The 27,457-nt window shown below is 44.5% G+C and overlaps 1 protein-coding gene across 1 annotated transcript; it reads left to right on the forward strand.

Annotated features, from left to right (window-relative positions):
• Positions 1 to 13,043: 13,043 nt before the first annotated feature.
• Positions 13,044 to 18,802, forward strand: LOC140576789 (chymotrypsin-like elastase family member 3B). Its single transcript, XM_072696403.1, has 8 exons — positions 13,044 to 13,114; positions 13,803 to 13,891; positions 14,881 to 14,978; positions 15,628 to 15,756; positions 16,077 to 16,213; positions 16,996 to 17,138; positions 17,764 to 17,916; positions 18,663 to 18,802. Exons 1-8 carry the CDS (start codon positions 13,072 to 13,074, stop codon positions 18,678 to 18,680), a joined length of 810 nt encoding a protein of 269 aa, XP_072552504.1. The 5' UTR covers positions 13,044 to 13,071; the 3' UTR covers positions 18,681 to 18,802.
• The last annotated feature ends 8,655 nt before the right edge of the window (positions 18,803 to 27,457 follow it).

A 27,457-nucleotide genomic window follows, 5' to 3' on the forward strand; every position in this document is an offset into this window, starting at 1 on the left:
AGTGGAGAGGACGGGGCTGCATCTGCATTCGTGAAGGTCAGGTGATTTTTTTTTTTTGCATCTTTCTTCAAAAGACCTCTGAAGAAGTGTGAATATGGGTAGTTCGCCCATCCCGCCATTATGGTTGATGTGAAAAATGACCTCGTGAGGGATGCCGCATGTCAAGGTCTGAGAAATATTCGATGGTAAGTGAACAGTCTGTTCTTCTGATCAGCCCTTTGGATCAGCACTCTCGCAAATAAAGGTTGAAGAACCACAAAAGAACCTATAAAGACCCATGAACCCATAACGATCTGTGAAGAACCTTTCGATTGGTAAAGAACCTCACATTATGTGAAGGTTAGTTAGACCAAACAAGTTTCCTAATGGAACCAACCGTGGTTCTTCATCACTTAAAGAACCGCAGAGCTGCAGACTGGACAGAGTGCCCATGCTAACCCCTGTCCACTGTTCCTACATTAGGCATACAAGCATCCGAACTTGACCTTGAAGCAATGGAAGCAGGTCCAGTGCCCAACTGGGAACCATTTTTTTTGTCCATGTTGGCCACACATATAGATGCCCACCAAGATCAGTGATGGAAGTGGATGGAGGAGGGGTTAAGCCTGGGCCTCATCAGGATTGTACACTGCACATGAGGCCTAGATGGGACCCATGTGAGAGTAAGGTGGGTTGTAACAATGGGGCCCAGTTGGGAAGCTCAACAGGGTCCCAGTAACAATGCATGTACAAACCCACTCAGAGCCCAGGCCCACCTGGAACCCACCTAGCCCATGTTCCATCAGTGTATGCCACATGCAGGCTAACAATTTCAGGCATTTCATTAAAATCATAGGTCTGGCAACCTCACAAAAATGCCCTGTCCAAACCATCTTTGGTGAAGACACAAACGTGGAATAGTTTAGCATAGCATACACAAACCTATGGCCATCTTCAGTCCGTAGCATTAACATTATAACTAGCTTAATTAGCCTAATTTCTAATCCTGTGATCTCCTTGGTCCAGGACCTGGGACTAAATACTACCTGGTTAACCCTGTCAACCGGCCTAGATAAGACCTCTAGAACTCCTGTTCCAAAAGCCCTCTTGCAGGTCAGCAGCACCCACCAGATGAAAGTCCCAGGCCGTGTCCCAGTCATCAGGTCTAATCTGTTGTAGGCTTTAGTTAACTCCAAGGCCCTGTAACGTGAACTGGCAGCTCGTTTCAGGATCATTAGCTATTAGCGAGTTAGCCTGATTACCGAGCTGCTCTTTTGAAGTCTGAGGCCTTTGATGATGGTCTGTTTGTGTCGATTTGGCCTCACACTAACCAGACGCCCCTGAGATCCATGGAGAAGTTAACGTCTAAAGATCAGCCCTAATTATGGCCAATCACAGTGGCCCACTGAACCGAGAGTTTCACCATTTTTCAGAACTTCATATCGAGTCCTGTAATACATCCTAACACTTTCAACAGCTGTGGAATAATAAACGTCTAGAACCAAGAAATTGGAAACCCTCAAGCTCCCCAAAAGTACTGCATACTGTCAGAAAATCCTATTTTTACAGAAAATAAAATAAAAACTATATATATATATATATATATATTTCTTTATATTTTTTATTGTATACAAACCTTGTAAAATTACAGACATGATATGTAAATTAACAGTTATTTTAAGTTTTATGGCAATAAAAGGTTTAAAACCTATAAAAAGTTTTTTTCATTAGGTTTTAATGTATGTAAAATAACAATTCAAATAAATTCAAAATACTTTACTCTAAAAAAAATCCTAATTTTGCAGAAAATAAAAGAAAAAAATGTCTTTTTTTTGTATACAAAACCCTGTACAATTACACAATTACATGATATGTAAATTAACAGCCCAACTATTATGATCAATAATGTTTTTAATATATTATTCTATATTATTTGTAGTGTAATTTTGTGTATTATTGTTACATTTTCAAATGTATGTAAAATAACTGCAATGTTACAAATGTTTTACTTTTCTTTTGTGTTTGGAATAATGAAGAACCAAGAATTTGGAACATGCCCCCAAACATACGTTACATTGTCATAATTTTGCAGAAAATAAAAGAAAAACACTACATTTTTAGAGTTTCCTTTTTTATCGTGTACAAACCCTGTAAAATTACAGACATGATATGTAAACAAACAGCCCAACTGTAATTTTAAATATTATGACTAATAATTTTTAGAAATAAATTATTCTACATTATTTTTTATTTATTATGTATTATTGTTACTGTATTTTTCTGTTTTTTTTTTTTTTATTAGATTTGAATATATGTAAAATAACAATGCAATGTTACAAAGCACCTAAAAAAAATCCAAAACAAATCCTAACATACCCATGATTAATTAAGAGACTTGAGAGTACATGACTTTTGCGTGTTTGGTACTTTTCTCGATGTTACGATAGCAAAGACACACCGACACACCCTAAATCAAGCTGGGTGGTGTGCGGTTGACAGCTTGGCTAAAGATCGCTAAAATAGGGCCCTAAGGCTTATTCTCTGGTTATTAAAGCTCCATAGGCTTTTTAAGGGGTTAACTTTCAGTGGAAGCCAGTGCAAAAAGCATTTCTATTGGTCGATTCCTCGTCAACCTCTACCACCACAGCTGCCCAATTCCAGAGAAATCAGTAAAAAATGCAGATGCACTGATATCATGCAGCTCTTTTAAAACATCAGGGCTTTATTTATTACATAAAAAAAGAAAATGTGTGTGTGCCGTGTTCTGAGACACTCCAGCATCCCTAATTCGCAACATTTGTCTCCCTGAAGCCGCAGAAACATGACCACTGTTTATCAGGCGAGGGCCTGGAGAAGGCCCATCATTTCCCTTTATGGGACATTTGACCAGAGAGGCCCTTACACGGCACCGCTGACCCGCGGCTGATGCCTGTGTAAATAAAAGGCGGCCGTATCCCGTGAAACTGAACCGCATGTATCTTTTTACCTCAATCTCCTCTCCGCGCAGACACACCTCTGACATTCGGAGGGCCCAGGAGGGCTCGGGAGGGCCCCGAGGGGCTGAAGTTTTAGTTGAATTTATGATTTAAAAGAGCAGAGATAATCACGGCAAAGGGGAGGAGGTGGGGGAAGAGTGGTGGCCCCTCATTTCTTAAATGACCAAAGCACTTGATGTTTACGGCCTCCTGATCCAAGCCAGAGGAGCAGGCTAAACCGTTGGTAATTTGCCCAATGCGGTTTTGGTTAGGGCTCCATACGTGGACCATAGACGTGGAGAGATCAGCAGAGCGGGACGAGCTCAAAGGGGAGGGGGGTCTTTAAAAAAGAAGTAAAGTTTAAAGGGGGGGGGGGGGTTACGGAACAGGGGTGAGGCCGAATGAAGCCGAAAGTGTCACCGCAGGAGCTTCAAGGTGACCAAATGGAGCCAATTACCACACAAAACCTCCTTCTTTAAGACGGCCTGGCGGGGGGCGGGGGAGGGGGGTGGGTTGGCTGTTAGTCCAGCACCGAGAGCAAGAGGGAATGGGTGTCAGAGACAGGCCATGAGAAAATGAAAGCGAGAGGCTGAGGAGAAGAGGGTGGGGGATAAAGATGAATGAGACGGAGGAGAAAGGCAGAAGCAGATGTAGCCCGAAAGACAAAGCGTGAGAGATGAAAAGCTCATGATATAATAGGTGAACGAGGGTGAGGGGTGATGCCTTAAAAGTAAGACAGAGAGAGTGTGTGCGAGAAGGTGTGTGTGTGTGAGGTTAATTCCTCGAGGTGAACGTCCCTGTGGTAAAGCTCGGGGGACGCCGTGTTTATTTGGATGGAAATCTCCTTCATGTAGCACGGCCGATTATCGCTGGAGGAGATGATGGCCGTGTTATGAATTCCTCGCTCTTTTCTTCTCGGGAGCCCCGTGACAGACAACTCCATGTGAGTTTGTGTTTCTCCTGCTCTCGCGTCCTCCCAGACTCCTTCTTTTCAAAGGGATCACTGCCAGCGACCTCACCACAGGGCTCCAATCAGAGCAGGACACACGATAGCAAAACACATTCAGCTTCCATTAGGGCCGAGGGACGGAAACACCGCCGAGCTCGATGAAGCGATCACGCCGCTATTTGTTTTACAACGCTGCCTTCAGCTCTCCAGGTGCATCTGGCGCGACCTCCGACCCGCTCCGGGGCTAATCTGTTTAGCCTGCTTTTGTTAGCGTTAGCCAGAATGGTTACATCTCAATTGGATGTCCGGATCTGGGGGCTACGGAGGTGCTCTATGAGTCCGTTAGAATGATATTAGACTCAGAACCACATCTTGCTAAATGCTAGCGCCGTGTTTGCTAACGGCATCACTAACAGCATCGTACAACAGGGTTTCTTTACCCGGCAAACATTTTCACCCAAAAGTCCAACAAAAGTCACTTTAAGTCGATGCAGTTCACTTTTGCTGTCCAAATCTGGCTAGTGCGCCAGTTACTGTTACATGGTGGGTCGACCCTCGAAAGTTGACAAGCTCGCTGGATGCCATGGTGACCTCCGACCCACTTCGGGGCTAATCTGTTTAGCCTGCTTTTGTTAGCATTAGCCAGAATGGTTACATCTCAATTGGATGTCCGGATCTGGGGTCTACAGAGGTGCACAAAAGTCCAACAAAAGTCACTTTAAGTCGATGCAGTTCACTTTTGCTGTCCAAACCTGGCTAGTGCGCCCCCTAGTGGTTGGAAATTGAGTTTTTTGACCCCCTTCAGGGCTAATCTGTTTAGCCTTATCAGTCAAAAGGTTACATCCTAATTAGATGTCCGGATCTGAGGGGCTACTATGAGTGCATTAAAATAATATTAGACTTACTGCAAGTCTCAGAACCACATCTTGCTAAACGCTAGCTCCGTGTTTGCTAACAGAAAGCATGCGCCCCCTAGTGGTTGGAAATTCAGTCCTGCTGCACCTGTAACTTCTTCTGAAGATATGATACAACAGTAAGGATTTTCCCCACTATGGCATGGTGGGTCGACCCTCAAAGGTTGTCGAGTTCTGATTGACCCCGCCCACTCCTCACTAAGCCCCGCCTCTGCACGCCACCTACCCTACCTACCCTAGCTTGCTGAGAGGGTGGGAGACCTGCTGATACTGGGCCTGGATGTGGGGTTTATTGTTGCTGAGGCTGCAATGCTGTCTTTGAAACATCCACATGGCTCTGATTTATTTATATATATATATATTTTAAAAAGTGAGCACTAGTAATCCTAATTTGCCAAGCACCCAGAAACCCATTCCTCAGCTGTGTTTCAGACAGAGAGTTTCCCTGAATTTCACATAATGAATATTCAATAACGCAATTTTATTTATAGACTGAAAAAAACCTGTGGTCACATGGAAAAATGCTTGACCGCGTGCTGTTTCAGGGCGGGTCACCTGTGATTTTACATGTGGTCATGTGTTTTTTTTAGACCCGTCGCATGTGAAATAAATGTGGCTTTTCTGTAAGGGTCTGTAAACTGTGAAAATAGCAACGACCAAGCCAACAGGCCTTTTTGCCACAAAAAAACACACAGAGATTTTTCAGAAAGCTCCCTTTCATATCCCAAATATCCTAAAGCATCGATTATGCACGAATGAGAGGCTGAAAGGCCTCTTTTCGAGAATATCCAGATATACGTGGCCTCAGAAACCACATAAGCACGGCTAATTTGAGGTTACTTAACAACTTGACACCAACCGACCACGTCTCGGATAATCGGCTAATTTGGGGGTAGAGGGAAAGTCTGTAGACGAGATCTTTGGCTAAACCAGTGCTGGATGTGAAGATGTGGAGGCCTTTTCTTGGAGATAAACTAAGACCTACTGGTGCTTCAGTCCAGACTGTCTGCCCTCGTACCACCCCGTTAACCCACTGTAAACACCTCAGTCATGTTGCTACTGCCACGCTGTTGTCCAGGCATTTCCTCGGCTGCGTCGGCCGCACGTATCGATAGATGCAGCCAACATCTGGGCCAGTGATTAGGGGTAATATGTTCCATGCAGGGCCGGCGGATAGTGTTTAAAGACAGAGAAGGGAGCGGGAAGAAGCCTGGGGGGATCAGGCTTGATTTTTTACCCCCCCCCCCCCTCCTCTTAGCCCTCATTAGCCAGAAAAGGTGGAGAAGATGGCTGAGCGTCAGGAACGAGATCCAGGTCGGCTCCTGAGACCAGAGCATGTGATTTACACTCGACCGAAATGAGACGTATACACACACTGACTGCTGCTGTCAAAAAGTGCCTCTTTCCCTGTTCGCTGTTTCTTCCGCTGCCAGAGCTCGTCAGCCGGCTGCCGGATCGTAATTGGATTCATAATTCTGAAGGGGCTACTGAGTGCAGGGAAAGCATTACACACATACACACACACACACACATCAGCGGCAGGGTGGTGTGAGGATGAGAAAGAACAGCCACGGGTCAAGCAGTCAGGACTGAATGTGTTCCTAATTAGCTGTTCTTTACCACAGCCACCATGTTCATACCAAACCATCAGCATCGGATCATGTGGGTGGAGACTGTAGGGTGGGGCGGGAGCTCTGAGAACTTTGGGCTGGAGTTCAGGTGGGTTCTGATTTGAGCTGGAAGGCCAGACCCCCTTCTGATAAGATGAGCTAGCTCAGGGAGCTCTGACTGAGGTAAAGGGAGAAGTCCAAGTTCAGGCCAAGCCTTCACTATATGATAATGTGGGTGGAGACTGTAGGGTGGGGCAAGAACTCTGGAACTTTTGGGCTGAAATGTGGATGGCTTATGCGTTCTGCTAGAAGGCAGGACCCCCCTCTGATAAGTGGAGCAAAGACAGAAAGCTCTGACTGAGGTAAAGGGAGAAGTCCAAGTTCAGACCAAGCCTTCACCATATGATAATGTGGGCGGAGACTGTAACTCTGAGAACTTTGGGCTGGAGATCAGGTGGGTTCTGCTTTGAGCTGGAAGGCCAGATCCCCTCTGATAAGAGGAGCTAGGCTTGAGAACCTTGAACGAGTAAAAGGGAGAAGTCCGAGTTCAGGCCAAGCCTTCACCATATGATAATGTGGGTGGAGACTGTAGGGTGGGGCGGGAGCTCTGAGAACTTTGGGCTGGAGTTCAGGTGGCTTCTGCTTTGAGCTAGAAGGCCGGACCCCCCCTTTGATAAGCGGAGCTAAAACCAAGAGATATGACTAAATTAAAGAGAGGAGATCAGGTCCAGACCACGCCATCGCTGTATGATAATGTGGGTGGAGACTGTAGGGTGGGGCGGGAACTCAGGTGGCTTCTGATTTTGACCTAGAAGGCCAGACCCCCTTCTGATAAGATGAGCTAGCTCAGGGGGCTCTGACTGAGGTAAAGAGAGGAGTCCAAGTTCAGGCCAAGCCTTCACCATGTGGGTGGAGACTGTAGGGTGGGACGGGAACTCTGGGCTGGAGTTCAGGTGGGTTCTACTTTGAGCTAGAAGGCCAGATCCCCCCTCCGATACGTGGAGCTAGAACCAAGAGATATGACCCAATTAAAGAGAGGAGATCAGGTCCAGACTACGCCATCACTGTATGACAATGTGGGTGGAGACTGTAGGGTGGGGTGTGAACTCCACTGAGACTGAAACTCTTGATGCATTATTGCATTGCTCATTCTCTGAGCTTCTTTGACCCCAGCCATCAACAGCTGACGGATTCTGTTCTCTCTCTCAGTGGCAGGAAGTGAAGGCTTCAGGCACAGGAAGTGGGGGCTTTGCCTCCGCCAGCCTGACAGCTCAGGCTAAATGTGATTTATCCATTAAAAGCCTCCCATCACAGATCCTGTTCGCCTTGATGCTTATGGTTTCCGCTCCGAGGATTCCTGCCATATCTGAGAACCTTAGCAGATCCACTTGGAGAGCGTGCCGAGCCGCCAGTGATTTATCTCTGTCTGCAAGTGAGGGCTGGACGCTCTGGCGGAGCGGCTACTGCGGCTAGAGGAGAGAGTGATTTAGGACATGTGGTGGGGGTGGGGGGATGGAGGAAGGGAGGTCACCTCAATGGAAAATTGAAATTGCCTGCAGGTCATTGAGGTGTTTGACCCCCAGTGGGAGCTACAAAGGTTATGTAGGCAACAAGTAATGGCGGCTTAAATACAGTGATTAGTGGACGTTACTAAATTCATTAAATACAGTAAAGAAATGTTCCTCTCCTGGTCTTGGTACTGAGTTGGTCTCCAGGTCTTTCCTCTTGACTAATGTCTCTGAAGGACAGAAGGACTTCTTGTTTACAGCCTTGACTTTGGCTTGATTGCAGCAAAGTCTTGGACTTAAGTTGGGGTTGAGTTTTTGGTCTTTACTCAGATATGGTCTTAGTCTAGATTTTGGCTCAACTACTAATAAGTCTTGGTCTTGAGTTGGACTCAGTGTGACCTGGTCTCAACTGTGACTCAACTACAACTTGGTCTTGGTCTTGATTTGGACTTAGGTCTTGGTCTTGGTCTTTACTTGGACTTGTCTAATACAATATTTCCGCTTAAGTTGGACTCCAAGTTCCAGGTTCTAGTCTTGACTAAGGTCTCATTGACTCTTGGTCTTGGTTTTTACTTTTTCTTAATCTGAAATTAGACTCATGTGTCCTGGTCTCTGTCTTGACTTTTGAGCTGAACTCAATGGCCTGGTTTCCCAGACAGGGATTAGGCCTAGTCTTAGAATTAATTATAATAAAATGTCAATACAGAATCACCATTGGGAATGCTCTATAGTCCAAAACTAGGCTTAATCCCTGTCTGGAAACTCAGTTACCCAATGTGTCCAGGTCCTAGTCTTGACTAAGTTCTCATTTACTCCTGGTTTGAGTCTTGACTTTGACTCAACTACTGCAAAGTCTTGGTTTTGAGTTGAACTCAGTGTGTCCAGGTCCTAGACTTGACTAAGGTCTCACCACCTTCTGGTCTCGTTCTTGACTTTGGCTTGATTACTACAAAGTCTTGGTCTTAAGTTAGACTGAGTGTGTCCTGGTCTCAGTCCTGACTAAGGTCCTATTCACTCAGTCTTGGTCTTGACTTTGGCTTGATTACTACAAAGTCTTGGTCTTAAGTTAGACTCATGGGTCCTGGTCTCAGTCCTGACTAAGGTCCTATTCACTTCTGGTCTCTGTCTTGACTTCGATTCAACTACTACAAAGTCTTGGTCTTAAGTTGGACTCAATGTGTCCAGATCCTAGACTTGACTAAGGTCTCACTTACTTCTGGTCTTGGTCTTGACTTTGGCTTGATTACTACAAAGTCTTGGTCTTGATTTGGACTTAATGGGTCAGGTTCCCAGCCAGGGATTAAGCCAGAGATTTCTGATTGGTCATTCTCAGTTGAAAGCCATATGTAGTCTGGGACAAGGCTTAATCCCTTTCTGGGAAACCAGCCCGGTGTGTCTAGGTGCTAGTCTTGACTAAGGCCTCATTCACTCTTGGTCTCAGTCCTGACTTTTTGTCTCGACTACTCCAAAGTCTTGGTCTTGAGTTGGACTCAATGTGTCCTGGCCTAGAAGATCTCATTCCCTCCTGGAAGGTGTTCAGTGGAACACATCCAGTCCCTTTCTAATCTATTAGGACTTTAAGTCATGTAATGTATCCGAGGCTTAAAGAAGCAAAGACCCCAAACATGTCTTGGCTGATGGACTACACGTTGGGCTTCAGGGCAGAACTGTGTATATTAGATCCCTGGCCGCACTACTGCTCCACGTAAAATAATCCACACTGTATATCCCCTAAAAACCGAGACCATTAAAGGTCCAACACAGATTTACGTGCTAAAACCCTCCCGTTCACACACATTCCCCCACACTCCCCGTCCTGAGGTAATCAGTCGGGGACGGGTGTCCTCGTAGAGTGTGTTTCATGTCCACCTGGGGAGATATATCTTACAGTAACTGTATTTCTTCAACGCAGTAGAACGGGGACAGTCTGTCCCAGGGCAGATCGACCCTCGCGCCCCTCCATGCCCTCCATGTCCCGAGCTGCTTATGCAAACACGGCACACATGTCTGCTGCGTAAATCAGTCCGGCCAAATATCTGGCGTGGAGAATTGGCCTAACACGGTACAAAAACAAACAGAGCCGTTTAGCTGTTCAGCCAAACATCGATTCGCCGTGCCTCTTTAAACGGGGGATTTATGAGAGTGCTCTTGTTTCGGGAGGAGGGGTGAGAGGGGGGGCGGGTGACCGTAATTCTCCCTCAGAGAGAAGGAAAACTGTCAGGGAAGACTGAGGGGCGAGAGGGCGAGAAGGAAACAGAAGATGGGGGGACGTAAGACGGCGTAAAGAATGGGCTGGAGTGTGTTTGGCGACGTGGTGCGTTATTTATTAACGGAGGTGGGGGTTGGTACAGGCCTGTTGCTCTTGAGGGGAAGCCAGAAAGCGCAATTATGTGGTTGTACCGTCTGCACTGAAGAAAAGTGACGTTCTGAAGTTGCTTGATTCAAACGTCCACATGAAGAAATTATTACGGCAGACTGTCGCCAGTAGTGAGGAAACTTTGGACACATCAGCTCCATTTTTGTTGCTGGTCACTGTATCCGGGAATGATTCACCTTCCCGGACAAATGGGTCAAATCCTGGTCACCCAGCCTTGCATCCCAGAATAACACCCACCTCTGTTCCTCATGAAAAAAAAAATTATTCGGCTCACGTTGGTGGAAACTAGTGGGCTAGGTGGGTTCCAGGTGGGCATGGGTGTGTACATATGTGTGTTGTTACCGTCACAGTCCACCCTAATCTCACATGGGTCCCATCTAGGCCACATGTTCAATATACAATCCAGATGGGCCCAGATGTTTAACCCCTCCTGGTCCCGTCACTGACCCCGGTGGGCATCCATATGCGGGGCCAACGTGAAACCCGTGGACTTTCTGATTGGGCTACCCGTACAGGCCGCACATGGCCATGTTAGCTAGGTAGCACAACATTGATGAAGAAAATATGTTTAAACTAATATAAATGAATAATGTGTTTAGGGGGGTCATTGGGGGGTCATTTAAATCCCCTCCAAAACTAGCAGAGGGATGCCCCTGCTCTCAAAATTGCTCCTAGTATTAGAAAAGAACGCAAAAAGATATATATTGCGTATATTGCAGACATCCCACCTCTCCTGGAGCCTGGCTGAGGCCTTCAAGTTATATATATTTCACAAGGAAGATGTCCTTGAGAAAGCAAGAGAGTGAGAGAGCGAGCGAGCGAGAGAGAGAGAGAGAGAGAGAGAGAGAGAGAGCATGAGTGAGCGACTGCTAAATATGACTCAATAGACTCATGCTGGCTGGGGCTAGGGCTGTCCTACCTACCTATGCTGTCCTGGACTCCCGGCCACGGATGGCTGTGGCATCGCTTGCACCCCCCCCCCCCCCCCCCCCAAGCACCCCTGCCTCCAGTGGTTAAGGGAGCAGTGTACGTCACTTCTACCTCTGACCTTTGCAGGTTGCTCTGTCCCATAGAAACAGGTGAGCATGTGTGAGCCATGATATTCTTCCCAGCTCATATCAGGCTGACCAGGCTGGACAGGAGAAGATAAGCAGTTACTGAGGTCTGCTCTACCTGGCCTTAACCCTTTCAATCCCAGGCAAAAAAAGTCACCATGTCTCACATACGTCTCTTTTATTTTGATGCGTAAAGAATGTGATACGTGATGTAGGAACATACACTGCAAAAATGTGGCCATTGGCCATAAACATAAGCCTTCTGTATGCTAACATGGTCTTTTTTATCTCTATATGAAATACCTTTATTGTTGGTTGCACTGGTATGTATTAGAATGGTATTTACATTACTATAAGGACTTATTAGCGTAGGTGACTGGGGTCTAGCTGAAGGATATGCTGCAAAAATCATATCTCAGCAAGTGAAATGTAGTCTGTTAGCTGATGTCACTCTTTTTCTTTTTTATTGTCAAAATATTATTTAAAAATATTATAATACTAAATAATAATAATATATAATAATAAATAATAATAATAAAAAGTATTTTCGTCTACCGAAAGTGTTGACGTTTTCCACTGGCAGATCATTTTGCTTTTTTTAAGCTACAAAGCTAAATTCCCTGTTACTTTTCGAATTAAGCAAAATTATCTGCCAACAACAAAATAAAATAATCGTATATTACTACAATCTTCTTAAAACAGGAAATATTAGATATTAAGAATCCATTTAAGAAGATTTCACTTGCTAAGATATCAAGTGATCAAGTATCTATCAAGTATCAAGTATCTGCCAACAACAAAATTAGCAAAACAAGCAAAATTATCTGCCAACAACAAACAAAAAAATTGTCTTATATTACTACAATTATCTTAAAACAGGAAACATTCGATATTAAGTATCCATTTCAGAAGACTTCACTTGCTAAGCTATCTTGCTAATATCTAATATGATTAGATATTAGATATCAGATATACTACATTTTAAAGTATATGCTGCAAAAATCTTATTAGCAAGATATCTATCAAGTGAAATCCGCTTAAATGGATTCTTAATATAGAATATTTCTCATTTTAAGATGATTGTAGTGTTGTAAGACTAATGAACTTGTTTCTAGCTTATTTATTATATGTTTTAAGGGTTTTATCTACTAAAATGTTTTTATTCTATTAGCAGATGTGTTTGCTTAATTTAGCTTTATAGTTTAAAACAAGCTAAATAATCTGTCTTCAATAATCAGACTTTCAGTTGAAGAAGTGACTCAAAACAAGTCAAAATAAGTTAATAATAAGTCAAATAAACTTCATTCTATATTATATTTTTACAATAATATAAACATGAGACATTATCAGAAATTAAGTAGATTTCACTTGCTAAAATAATGTTTTTTTGTAGCATATATTTCAGCTAAAGTCCTTAGAGTGATGTGAATACCATTCTAATCTATTGCAGCGCAAACAACAATAAAGGCAGCAAGGCGTTTATTTTATATAGAGATTAAAAAAAAAACATACAACGCTTGTTTTCGCAGGTCAGTGACCAGTGCGGACTTGTACATGAACCAACTTTGGTCAGATTTAAAAAAAAAAAAAATACTGAATGCTGAATACTGTATCTCCAGCAGCACGTTGGATAAGATAGGGTTAATACAGGGAGGTCAGTGGGAGATATAAGAGCTCCATGCTGGGTGTCCACACACACACACCATGCTAACCAGACTGACTTGTGTCCTGCTCTTGGTGGCTTACGGTGAGTACTGTACAACCTATTGCAGTTAGCGCTAAGAAATGGCAGGCAATGTGGTCAGTGACTATTCCTTGTATCTGGTCAAGCTGGTTAAGCTATTTGACCAGTTTAGACCTTGACTAGCATAGCGTATGTTGGTCGTCCAGCTGGTCATACTGGTGGAACAGTGTGGTTAAGCTTGTCATGGCGGTCAACCAGTTTGCTTATGCTCAAAATGCTAACGCTGGTCAACTACCTTAGACCATCTTGATCAGACTGGTCAACCAGCTTGCTTATGCTCACAATGCTAACACTGGTCAACTACCTTAGACCATCTTGATCAGACTGGTCAACCAGCTTGCTTATGCTCACAATGCTAACACTGGTCAACTACCTTAGACCATCTTGATCAGACTGGTCAACCAGCTTGCTTATGCTCACAATGCTAACACTGGTCAACTACCTTAGACCATCTTGGTCAGACTGGTCCACCAGCTTGCTCATGATCATGATAATAGTGCTAATGCTGGTCAGCTGGTCAATAGCATGGCCATGCTGGTCAACCAGCTCAGTGAAACTGGTTGACAAGCTTGCTCAGGTCAGTCAGGTAAGGTCAGTAGACCAGCTAGTCCATCAAACTCTAATGCATGCATGTGCTGTGCTGGCCAAGAGTGGCATCTCTGACATGTTGGACTGCATGTTTGTCCTTTAGCCTACGGATGTGGCGCTCCACAGGTTGAGCCTGCCACCAACAGAGTGGTGAACGGAGAAGAAGCAAAGCCCCACAGCTGGCCCTGGCAGGTACAGTTTCATCAGCATCAGACACTTTGCCAATAACAACCTTTGTATCTTCCTTGTATCTCCAAAAGTACCATATGTGTTCAATACATACCGATCTGGGATGGTTTCCCTGCTGGTTAAGCTGGTTAAACACCTTAGCTCTTGACCAGCATGGTGTCATTTGAGTTTAGCTGGTCTATCACCATGACTGACTTTACCAAGCTAGTCAACCAGTATGACCAAGCTGGCTGACCTGCATGACCACACTGGTCGTCCAGCAAAGCCAAGCTGGTTCAACAGCCTTATCAGCCTGACCATGCTGGACCACCAGTATGACCAGCTTCACCAAGCTGATCGACCAGCTTCACCAAACTAGTGACCCAATGAGGGCCAATACTAGCTTGATGACCAGTTTGTGCCACGTTGGTCATGCTAGTAGATCACCCAATCTATGTCATGGTGATCAACCAGCTTCGCCATACTGGTTGGCTAGCTTGGTCAAGCTGCTCATGCTAGCAGACCAGCTAAACCATCAAACTCAAATGAGAAGTCAAACGCTATGCTAGTTAAGAGCTAAGATGGATAACCAGCTACACCAGCTTGCTAACTAGCATAGGGTATGTTTTTTTCTCTTGACCATCAAAGACTAGCCTAGGCCATCTGAAGCCAAGGTTTGGTCCTGAGCTGGATTTTACAGCAGGGTTGAATCTATGCTATATATATATATATATATATATATATATATATATATATATATATATATATATATATATATATAGGGTATATAGGGCAACTGTGTGATGATTTAGCCATGCATTATCAGCTTCTATTGCTAATAATTAATTTTATAATTAATTTTATAAGGCTTGATTGTTTAAATATGTAACATGTAATATTTAGTTACTTAGTTCACATAACTACTAAGCATTTAGTTAAATACTAGCTTTGCCAAATTCATACAACTCTCGACGTGTGTGTGTGTGCGTGCGTGTGTGTGTGTGTGTCTACAGATCTCACTGCAGGTAAAGCATGGCACCCGCTGGTACCACACTTGTGGAGGTACTCTAATCGCCCCACGTTGGGTTCTGACCGCTGGACACTGCATCTTGTGAGTGAGAAACAGCCGGACAGTGAGCTTTACTGATGTCCAGATCGAAGTTCCCACTAATGTAATATCTATAGAAATGAGTGCAGAATTCTTTCAAAACGTTCGATCCAGGTCATATTTGGAATATTAGGATTTTCATACAATTATTTTATTATTTTATGCAAATTTTGACAGCCAGCGGGCCGTCAGTGAGCCCCGAGTGTCATCACAAACTTCAAAATACCCCCCTGTGTGCAGCCAGCCAACGGCTCTTTTTCAAACTGCCGCAGATGCAACACCTCCGGGCACCTCCATGGCTTGGCAGGGGACGCCAGTGGTGGCCAGCACCGCACTGGAGTGATCTGGGGAGAGATTGCTATCCACCCACCCTGTATCTTGCAGCATGACCGGAATTTGAACCAGCAATCCTCTGGTCATTCCGCTGGACCACTCGAGGGGGGGGCCCTGTACCTTATTAATAATCAGCTTGCAGTCAGTGTAGTTATGAAATAATAAGGCATTATTGGGCCCAATAAGGGTAAAATTAAGGGGTTAAATTTGGCCTGTTTCAATGTGTTTGAATGGAGGTAGACCCAATTCTCATTCAGTGTGTCATGTATAACACTATGGCCATGTGTGTGTGTGTGTGTATGTGTGTGTGTATGTGTAGCCCAGGTGATATTTATCGTATAGTTCTGGGGGAGCACGACTTGAGTGTGCAGGAGGGTACAGAGCAGACACGAGACATCCTCCGTATCGTGGTCCATCCCAAATGGAACATTGAGTGCGTGGCCTGCGGGTGAGTGACCACCTTCCACCTTCTTCGCTTTAGTCTGCTGTGAGCCACCAATAACCAAATAACCACCACCCCCTGGCCTAGGGCTAGATGGCTACCTGTACGTGACCCACACCCAGTTCCTCACTCTCACGACTACATAGCTTTAATGGCAGCTCTTAAGTGGGACAGGAGCTAGAATAGGAGTAAGGTATAAGCCCTAACTGAGTAGTAAGCATGCAGCGTAGGCCCCTTATCATGAGCTTGTGTGTTCAAGTCTCACATGCTTCACATTGTTTGCTGTTTATGTGTGTGTGTATGTGTGTGTGTATGCTTCTGTGCAGTAATGACATGGCTCTGCTGAAGCTGGATAAAGCCCCAGTGCTGAACGAGAGCGTCCAGACGGCGTGTATTCCTCCCGCTGGGGAAATCCTGCCCCACGACACGCCCTGCTACATCTCTGGCTGGGGCGACCTTGACAGTGAGACTCCACACATACCGTGCAATGCATAGATGCATAGACGGATAGGCTAATTTGACAAAAGTATTGGGACACTGGCTCCTTCGTTCAAGATTTGATTGCATTCAGCTACACAAGCACTGATCTCCACCGTACCTCGTCCCCAACTCCTCAGCTTATCCTGATAGTATTGGATGGAGCACAATGCATCATTCCAGAGAACACAGTTCTTCCACTGCAGCACAGATCAGTGCTGCTGGGGGGTAGGGAGGAGTATACCCCTGTACTAGCCCATGCCTGGCATTTATTAGGCAGCATGGTGCCAATAGGTTCGTGTTATCTCCTCCAGATAGTCCTATTCTATTGGCAGTACTTCTTCTCAACAGGGACTAGACAAGCTATGTGTGTCTGTGTCCGCAATGGGTGCAACTTAATGTAGCTGAATGCATTCATTAGAAGGGGTGTCCACAAACATTTGGACATATAGTGGCCATACACTGGTATATTGTATGGTTGCGTGTCGCTGGGGGTGAGAGTGTGTGGGGCTCCGAGTCCATGTGTAAGTGTGTGTATCTGCACTGTGTAACTGTTAGAGCTTTCCCTTATTGCGTGACTGTTATTTGGGAGGTTGTATATACCGTATGCATGTGTGTATGTGTGTATGTGTGTGTGTGTGTGTGCATGCATGCATTCAGGCCTACCTGCATGCGTTTGTGTGTCTGTAACATGTAACTAACTGTAAGTGCTTTCATGTAGCGTTTGACAGTTGTGGATGTGTGTTTGCATGTGTGTGTCTCCCACAGCCCATGGCCCTATTCCTGATAAGCTCCAGCAGGCCTTGTTGCCGGTGGTGGAATATAGCGTGTGTAGCCAGAAGGACTGGTGGGGCATCAACGTGAAGCCCACCATGGTGTGTGCAGGAGGGGACACACGCTCCGGCTGCAACGTGAGTAGGCTAGTGTATCTAGTACACGGCCAAATAAAGGGGGTGGGGGTTAGCGACATGCTGAGTTCAACTGAAAGCCAGAGCAAGTAAACCTGGATGAGCCTGAAACCAGCGGAGAACCCTGCTAAGACGGTTCCCCCAACTCTCTGTGCTCTCAGATATGAGGCTTTATCCTCTAAACAGGTGGGTTAGAGCCTGTGCTGTGGTGTTTAGCCTGCTAGCTAACTTATCTAAGCCTAGCTAGCCGGCTATGAGTCCAAACCCTCTCATTTCTCCTTTCTGTTCCTCCCAGCACCAGTCGCTCCACTTCGCTCTCAGACACCAGTTTTTATGGTGAACAGATGCACAACCAGTCGTTCTCGTCTAGACGTTTATTAGTGGGGTTTCAGTAGTTATCCTGCTAACTTAGCTAATGCTAACTAGTCCCTATCTCCAGATTCAGAGCAGTTTAACGTTAGCAATGGTCAGAATGATGGTTTAACATTTATTGGTGACCTTTTTAATTAAAGAATTAGAGGAAGATTGGAGTTATAACGACAATGATACACCACTTGGAGATGCCCCAGCCATCCGTAAGTACATCCGTAATACATCCGTATCTCTTTATCTCTCTCTCTCTCTTTAGGGAGACTCTGGCGGTCCTCTGAACTGTAAGGGGAGTGATGGGAGGTGGTATGTTCAGGGCGTCACCAGCTTTGTGTCGTCCCGCCTCTGTAACGAGCTGAAGAAACCCACTGTGTTCACCCGCACCTCCGCCTTCAATGACTGGCTGGATGAGGTGAGCAAATGCCAAACACTCCTAAAAACACTCCTAAAAATAACGGTTCTTCGATTGGTTCTTTGAAAGTTGTCACAGAGTGTCCCAGAGTGTCCCAGAGTGTCCCAGAGAGAGCACAGATTGCCTGGTGACTGAAAAGGAAGCACTGGGTGACATGTGAGAACCCCTTTTGGTTCCGTAAGGTGGTGGAGAACCTTTACATCAAGCTCTAGAAGGTTCTTCACACTCTTTCACAAATCTCTGTTACACACACGGTTCTTCATGGACCCGAAAGTGGTTCTTCTATGGCATTGCGCACCCATTGCTGACAGAGATAGTGTGCAAATGCACACGCACACACCTTGTCTAGTCCCTGTTGAGAAGTACTGCCAGTAGAATAGGACTCTCTGAAGCAAATGAACATATTGGAACCTTTAGGAACCTAAAGCCCCCCAGCAGCACTGAGCTGTGGAGCAGTGGAAGATTCCAGTGTTCTCTGTAATGATGAATAATGGTGCTCCATTATTAGGTAGTTGGTTTGGGATGATGCGGTGGGGTGGTCATCATCATCCAACAACCTGACCTCAATCTTATCACCGAATGCAGTCAGAGACTCACAGCAGTGCTCCTCCTCCAAAATCTAGTAGAAAGACAGTTACTCCAACGAAAGCTGGATCGATGTGTCCCAATACTTTAGTCAATTTAGCGTACTTTATTTACAATGCACCCACTTCAGTTTGCCTGGTTTCTCTGGTCTCTCTTGGCAGGTCATGCTGAAGTACTGAGAATCCTCCGAGGAGAAACAGAAGAGCAGCGGGAATATGGAGCTCCTCTGGAATGTGCAGTAAGCCTTTAATAAACCCCCAAATAAACGGAGCGCTGCAGGAGTGTCCATCTTCATTTGAAAGCATGTGGGTGTTTCATACGCAGACCAGAGCCCCAGACTTGAGTAAAAGTACAAGTGCTCGATCAAAAAAGTGACCTGAGTAGAAGTAGAGGTGTCTTTAAGCTCCAGACTTAAGTAGAAGTACTAAAGTACTCAACAGTTTTGTACTTAAGTACTGTAAGTAGTTCTGAAAAGTACTGCTTAAGTACTGAGAGTAAAAGTACAGTACTGTGTTCTGTAGTTCTTACAGAAAGCAGTCAAAAGTTTGAGTATCAGTGTTTATATTATTTCAGATGCTCAGACTTAAGGACTGTCTCAGTTCCTCTGGCTGTAGTAGAAGGACAGGACTGTAGAAGACAGAGTTCATGAACCTTCACGAGTCTTCAGTTCACTCTCTAAACTCTCTCGCCCAAAAGAGAGAGAGAGAGCTGAGCAGACCTGACTCGACCCGCCACATACAAGAGCTTCATCTGTAGAACCAGTGAGGAGAGCAGCTCAACCCCTGAGCTTCACTCTCTGTAAACTGTAAAACTACAGCTGAAAGATCTCAGGCCATTCGGACACATACGAGTATCTGCAGGAGGTGAAGATGGAGGGCTCTAACAGAGCTCTAACGTCAGTGTCCTCACTGCAACAGCGGAGTGAGGAGAGGAAGAACGGCAGCATGTTCGCTCACGGCTCGATCGCCTGTTCTGCTCAATGTTGAGGCGGCTTCATCAAAGCCGGTGACAGCGCCATCTAGCGCTCTGGAGGTGATACTGTGGGTTTGAACGTAACGTAACTGAGTAACGTTCTGAGTATCCAGAATATGCAGTGAAGTAAAAGTGGAAGTAGGAGTATCTAGAAGGAGCTGAATGCATTCATTAGAAGAAGTGTCCAGAAATATTTGGACAAACCGCGTATCTTATTATTTTAACACTCTCTACTGTCCAGGGAAGAAGGCTTTCTACTAGCTTTTGGAGGAGCATTGCTGTGAGGATTTGATTGCATTTAGTGACAAGACCGTTAGCAAGGTCAGGATGTTGAATGATCACCACCCCACCTCATCCCAAAAGTATTGGATGGAGCACCACCATCCATCACTCCAGAGAACACAGTTCTTCCACTGCTCCACAGCTCAATGCTACTGGGGGGCTTTAAACCCCTCCTCTAGCCCACGCTGGCATTAGGCAGCATAGTGCCAATAGACTCATTTTGATAATCTGCTCCTGCAGAGGGTCCTGTTATTATTCTATTGGCAGTACTTCTCCTCTACAGGGACTAGACAAGCTGTGTGTGTGTATGTGCATTTGCACATCTGTGTCAGCAACGGGTGCAGCTGAAAGTAGCTGAATGCATTCATTAGAAGAAGTGTCCAGAAATATTTGGACAAATATCTTATTATTTTGCTGTATTAGCAGCAGTGGCTAAGGTGACCTCCTGGCCTCCTAGTGTCGGGGCCTAGTTGCTGGTGCTAGGGGGTGCTACGAACGGGTGGGTTAGTGGGGCAGTCTGCATGTGAGTTCGGGGGGTCTTCGGGGTCCGTGTCTCCTAGCTCTCCAGTTCCTCAACACTAAATGAGTGTGAGAGGCTTTTTTCGGAAGCTGAGGCTTCCCAGATCAATCATGGACAAGGTCGACGGAGTCACAGCCAGTAGCTCTGTATGGTGGGAATATGTTAGTATGTGTGTTTCTGTGTGTGTGTGTGTGTGGGCAGGCCACAGAGCTAGAGAGAGAGAGAGAGAGAGAGAGAGAGTGAGTGAGGGTGAACCAGAAGGCAGATAAATTAGTGTTGATGGGTAACCTTGACTCGAAATTGCTACCACTTGCTCTCCATCGCGGCTCGATCAAAACGAAGGCCCGACATGGAAAAATATAGATTTCCCACTATTCCCTGCTCTTTTTCCATTTATTTACTCTTTACACTGCCTTGAGATGACATGGGAGGGTGATGTGTGTGTGTGTGTGTGTGTAGGAGAGTAAGATAATTGCCTGTGTGTGTGTGTGTGTGTGTGAGAGAGAGAGAGAGTGTGTGCAAAGCAATTACTGTCAGAAGAGTTTTCCGCCCTGGCTGAGTCTTGGCGGGTCAGCGTGGTATAGGCTACTGTGTTTGTGGAAGCAGTGCTGCTCCAGAAACATCAGTCAAACCAGCCAACAGACGAACTGTGTGTGAGTGTGTGTGAGTGTGTGTGTGAGTGTGTGTGTGAGTGTGTGTGAGTGTGGGGGGGTGGCAGAATCCAAAATTGCTCACCACATCATGCAGGAGGCAACTTTTCTCGCTTCCCAGACGGACGGATCGCAGATACGCGGCTGTAAACTGCAGTGATGTCGTGGACGTCTGATAAACAGAGACAGAGGGGACGATTAACCCCTTGTGCTCCGTAGGCTGATTAATAAATCAGGGACCCCAGGGCTTGACCCAAGACAGCCCACCCTGTCATCCCTCATCCGACCCAACCCGGGTGCAAGGAGTTCGGAGGGCGTAGGTTACTCCACTGCACATCTATGTAAATGTCTGAGGAGCAGAGCACGGGCTGGGCCGGGCCGGGAAGTGCCTCCGTCAGACCTGAGCGAATGCTCCCTGCTTAAACATGTGCTGGTTCCTTTTCAGGAGGAATGAGGGTGGATTAGGTTTGGGTGAGATTAGGTTTAGGATTAGGAGCAGGATTAAGGTTAGGATTAGGTTTTAGGTTGAGGTTAAGGTGGGGATTAGGGCCAAGGTGAGGGATAGGATTAGGTTTTGGGTTGAGGTTAAGGTGGGGATTAGGGCCAAGGTGAGGGATAGGATTAGGTTTTGGGTTGAGGTTAAGGTGGGGATTAGGGCCAAGGTGAGGGATAGGATTAGGTTTTTGGGTGAGGTTAGGTTTAGGATTAGGAGCAGAATTAAGGTTAGGATTAGGTTTTGGGTTGAGATTCAGGTTAGGATTAGGGCCAAGGTAATAGTTAGGACTAGGTTTTGGGTTGAGATTAAGGTGGGGGTTAGGGCCAAGGTGAGGGTTAAGATTAGGTTTTTGGGTGAGGTTTAGGATTAGGAGCAGGATCAAGATTAGGATTAGGTTTTGCATTAAAGCTAAGGTTATAATTAGGAGCAGGATTAAGGTTAGGATTGGGTTTTGGGTTGAGGTTAAGGTGGGGATTAGGGCCAAGGTAAGGGTTAGGTTTTTGGATGAGGTTTAGGATTAGGAGCAGGATCAAGATTAGGATTAGGTTTTGCATTAAAGCTGAGGTTATAATTAGGAGCAGAATTAAGGTTAGTATAAGGTTTTGGGTTGAGGTTAAGGTTATGATTAGGAGCAGAATTAAGGATAGAATTAGGTTTTTGGGTTGAGGTTAAGGTGGGGATTAGGGCCAAGGTGAGGGTTAGGATTAGGTTTTTGGGTGAGGTTTTGGATTAGGAGCAGGATTAAGATTAGGATTAGATTTTTGGTTAAAATTAAGGTTATGATTAGGTATTGGGTTGAGGTTCGGGTTAGGATTAGGGTCAAGGTGAGGAGTTAGAATTAGGTTTTTGGGTGAGGTTAGGTTTTGGTATTGGTTTGAGATTGAGATTAAGGTCAGGATTAGGACTTAGATTAGGGTTAGGTTTTGGGAAAGGGTGGGTCAGGTTTTGGATTGAGGCTGGAGTTAGGAGTAAGGTCAGGATGAGGGTTTGGATTATGTTTTGTGTTGAGATTGATTTTAAGGTTAGGATTAGGGCCAGGGTTAGGATTAGGTTTTGAGTTGAGGTTAAGATTAGGATTAGAGCCAAGCTGAGGGTTAGGATTCAGCGTCTACCATCTGAAAAAGACCAAAGTCTGATTTTAATGGGAGCTGAGCAAGGAGGAACCCCTCAAAAACATTAGGTTAAGAGTCAAGATTGCCAGAAAACATCTAGACCAAGACCAGGACTTCTAGGGCAATGTGCTTTGGACTGATCAATCTTGAGTCTCGTCCTGATGTTCTTCTCAAAAACAGTGAAATATTTTTTTTCGTATTCCTCTCACTGCCTCCTTTCTCCTCTGCTAATCATCAATCAGTCATGGCCTCTAAGCTAGATGCTGAGTGGAAAAGGTAAGAAAGCTTATCTTAAAGCTTGTAGCTCCCCCTAGTGGTGAGAGTGATAAGTCACAAGTGTTTGGGACATATTCAACTGAGCATTCCCAAGCTCCAAACTTTGATATAACATAACATTTAAAACAGTAGTTATAGATGTCAGCGTTCCTCAACAGAGAGCCTATATGAGAAAAAAAAAGTATTGGGACACCTGCTTGGTTTGTTCCTTCCAAAATCACAGGAATTAGACAAGTGACAAGAGTTTCTTGCAGGGGTCTGGGTGGTCAAAGTCCTCACAGTCCCTAACAGAGATGCCATTAGGGCCTTAAGCAAGCAGTTCATTCGAGAAAACCTAACAATATACACTATATGGACAAAAGTATTGGGACATCTGCTCATTCACTGTTTCTTCCAAAACCAAGGTTCTAAAAATAGTGTATCCTGCTTTTGTTAGAGCCCCTTCTGTCCAGGGAAGAAGGCTTTCTACTAGATTTTGGAGGAGCACTGCTGTATTTGATTGATTGCATTCAGCAACGAGTGTGTAAATACATTGCAACCAAGCGAACCAATCACAGTTGTTTATTCCTGGGGAGGTGCACACCAGGCTACAGCATAGGGAACATGGCAATGCTTTGTGAGACACATGTTTTGACCCTTCCTCCTCCCCCACACAAAGTATCTACCACTATTTACCGCCATATTTAACTTTAGTGTTTCAGTTGCAGTGGTTGGACAGGCTAGTGGATAACCCTAGGCTGGATTGCATACCGGTCACATGTGTGTCCTTAGGCTACACCCCTAACGCTCCACTGTAGTCTGTACTGGATAAAATGATGCTAATTATGCTAATAGCTCGTATTCGTCATTCGTCCCAGGGCAGATGCTAAAAGAGGCTTAGCTTTGCATCTGAGGTGCTCAATAAGATCTCAACAAATAAATGAGCGGGAATTCTTGATAATGTGTGTTGGGGAGTGGGGGTCACCGAAATGTGTTGAGGGGGAGGGGTCAAATCATGTATCTCACAATGCATTGCCATGTTCCCTATGCTGTAGCCTGGTGTGTACCTCCAGGCACCCCTGAGCTTGCTACCTGAGAAAGAGTACCCCCCCAGGGTCCAGCTTTAGGGAAACAAGGCAATAAGAGCAAGTGAGCAACAGGCCCGGACCTAAAAGGCTAGGTTGATTGAATACGTTCTCTAAGAATGAGTTTTTATTTTATGGTCGAGTTTTCGAGCTAAACCAGAGTAACCGTGTTAAGAGAGGGTTTATGGCTCCAGTTTAGTATTGCGGTTTAAAATAAGGCCGCCATAAAAGCAGAGATCATGAACCGACTGACCCTGACTACTTTAATAAACACTCTGTCAATAATTCACCGCAGTGCTGTAATCAGGGAGCATTAAGAATACACTATGTGCTTACAGCGTTTGCTTTTATACATTTATGGGATCATTGTTCACAGCTGCCTTCGAGAGTTAATACATTTAGAAGAAATTCGCACTTCCTTTCTAGCTCATTTTGACAGAATTCAAAAATAAAATATAAACTTCTAAAAATATTAAAAAATAAAAAAGCTCGAAAAATATATGCTTGAATTAAACTTTGTAGATGTCTTTTTTTACCTCAGATACCATAGCAATGGAAGGCAGCAATAAAACGTATAAAAAAATAATAAAGTGCTGTTATTTTGCTAAAGCTAAAGCTAAGTTTATTGAGCCCCGGCTGGTAAGACGTCCGTACCATCATCTATGTTCTATAGGCTGCTCGGCCAGAGTGCAAAAGTGAGCTACCCACGACACAAGGTGATTCCGCTCCAAAGGGCAAACTCCAGCTGATCGTCATATGAAGAATTCCGTGGCATCCGTGGAAAAAAAAAAAAAGGTTGCACAAAACATAGAGCATCAAACAAGTCACACTTATCTGCAGTTAATCAGCAACCCAATGTAATGGCTTCGCTTCAGCTGTAAAAATCCGCAGAGAGATAGGGAGCAGATTTCTATTCATTCTAGCCTGCAGCGAGCTGACACTGCAGTTATCGCCGTTCTGATTTAGTCTGATGTAAACAAGCCGATACCACCGTGCCAGTAAGCGGTGCTGGTCCGAGCCTTCCCAGGGCCCAGAGTAAAGCCTGACCTGCACTGCCAGTTCATACTGCAGACTGCAGGCTAATCTGACTTTTTCTCAGATCAGATCTGCTGAGACGAACGTCGCACTGTTGTTATTTGCAAGTGATCAGATCGGATTTGCATGCCCAGACACCGCATGCCTACCACGAGTCTGCATGGGTTGCTGTGGTTTTCAAATGTTCATTGGCATTTCTAGATTATATCTAGAACACATTTCAAATGTCCATCTGCATACCTAGATTGTATCTAGAACGCATTTCAAATGTCCATCTGCATAACACATTTCAAATGTCCATTTGCATATCTAGATTGTATCTAGAACACATTTCAAATGTCCATTTGCATATCTAGATTGTATCTAGAACACATTTCAAATGTCCATCTGCATACCTAGATTGTATCTAGAACACATTTCAAATGTCCATCTGCATACCTAGATTGTATCTAGAACGTATTTCAAATGTCCATCTGCATACCTAGATTGTATCTAGAACGCATTTCAAATGTCCACCTGCATAACACAATTCAAATGTCCATCTGCATATCTAGGTTATATCTAGAACACATTTCAAACTACCTGCATATCTAGGTTATGTCTAGAACATATTTCAAACCTCCTACATATCTAGACTGTATCCAGCCAAAAACCACATAAAATCAGATTTTTGCAAACAATTAAAATTTGGCCTGGCAGTCTGAACACAGCCTTCCCAGCCTATTTACCACCCTGTTACGATATGCTAATTTTTCCTTTTACTTTCCCTTTAATCATGAAAAAAAATGCTCTGCTCTGATTGGCTGGTTTACCACAACGCTACACCTCACAGCAACCACATATCTAGTGATTGATGCTTATGGTGCATTTAACTGTCCTTCACTTCTGCAGTGTGTTGGGGACCCCTCCGCTGGACCCCTCTTCATCACTGGGTCAGTGCTAGCAGGTGGTATTTGGTATTTTAAGAAATTCCCTGCGTGAGTTTTGTGGAAGCAGTTCGTTATCTAATGTTGAATATTCATGAGATCTTCAAACTGAGGAACATCTGAGGAACGTGTGTGACAGTAACGTCCTACAGTAACCTGTGTTGTTTACTCCTGTAACAACACCCACAGAACAAAATACGGCTAATAAAATATCCAGGCACAAAGATCTTCATGGCTGCTGACCGACTGACTGAGCTCGTGCCAGGTTTTAACACTGCCGTGAAGATTGGATTGCATTCAGCCACGAGAGCATTAATGAGGTCAGGTACTGATGTTGGATGATTAGCTCTGGATCACAGATGGAGTATGGGTGGAGTACCATCACTCTAGAGAACAAAGTACCACTGCTTCACAGCCCAGTGCTGGGGAGCTTCATACCCTGGACATGGGGCGTGGTGACCTTAGGCTCATGTATGGTTGCTCCAGAGCTTCCCATTGTCAGCAATGCTTTTCTCTGGAAATATGACTGAACTCCTCTGTATTGTCAGCAAGATGTATATTTAATAAATAAAGATATATATATATATATATATGTATAATTCATACTGGAGAAAACATTATCACGGCTATCAGTGTGGGAAAAGTGTTTTGCATAAATTCACTTTTTTTTTCTTAGATTTTAGAAATCCACTAGAAAATTCATACTGGAGAAAAACATTATCACCATGTTCAGTGTGTGGAAAGTTTTGATGATCTAAAAAAATGAAAATACACCAGATAATTCATACTGGAGAGAATCATGATCACTGCTCTCAGTGTAGAAAAAAATTTGGATGATCTCAAATTGTAAAAATCCGGTAGAGAATTCATACTGGAGAAAAAAAAACATTACTGCTCTCAGTGTGGGGGAAATGGAATCTCAAATTTTAGAAATCCATAATTCAGAAATTCAGAAAAACATTCACACTACGGTAAAGGTTTTGGATGCTCTCCAAGTTTAAAAGTCCACATTTTTGGCACAGTATTCAATTTCAGAAATCCACTAGAGAATTTATACTGGAGAAAATAAAAACATGATCATGAACTTTCAGTGTGTGGAAGGTTCTGATTATCTAAAATAAGAAAAATACAGCAGTTAATTCATACTGGAGAAAAACATGATCACCACCTGATCATCAGTGTGGGAAAAGTTGAACATTATCCCAAAAAAATTGTGGATGATGCTAAGTAGCAGCAGTAAGAGAACCCAGTTCTGGATTCTCTGGGAATTATAATTTTTAGTCATTGGCAGTTGATTCATTGACCTCTAGGTACTCAATACAATGCAAGATGGACTTGCAGAGGAGCATTGCTTTACAAGCCGGGTTCTAGTTCTAGTAACACCCAGAGCAACAATACAAGTTTTCTCCAGTGTGAATTTTTTGGTGAGTTTTTTAAGATACTAAAACTTCGGCAGTGAGAATAGTGATAGGGTTTCTCTCCAGCATGATTTTTTTTGCCAAAAGCCACAGCCAAACCATCTTCTACATTCAGAACTCCCATATGTTTGTCTCCAGTGTGAATTTTGTTTTGTTGGGTTTTTAAGTTGTTAGCAAGGCCAGTTTTTAAGGTACTAAAATGTGT

Source organism: Salminus brasiliensis, chromosome 14 (genome assembly GCF_030463535.1).
Source record: "Salminus brasiliensis chromosome 14, fSalBra1.hap2, whole genome shotgun sequence".
Lineage (NCBI taxonomy): Eukaryota > Metazoa > Chordata > Actinopteri > Characiformes > Bryconidae > Salminus > Salminus brasiliensis.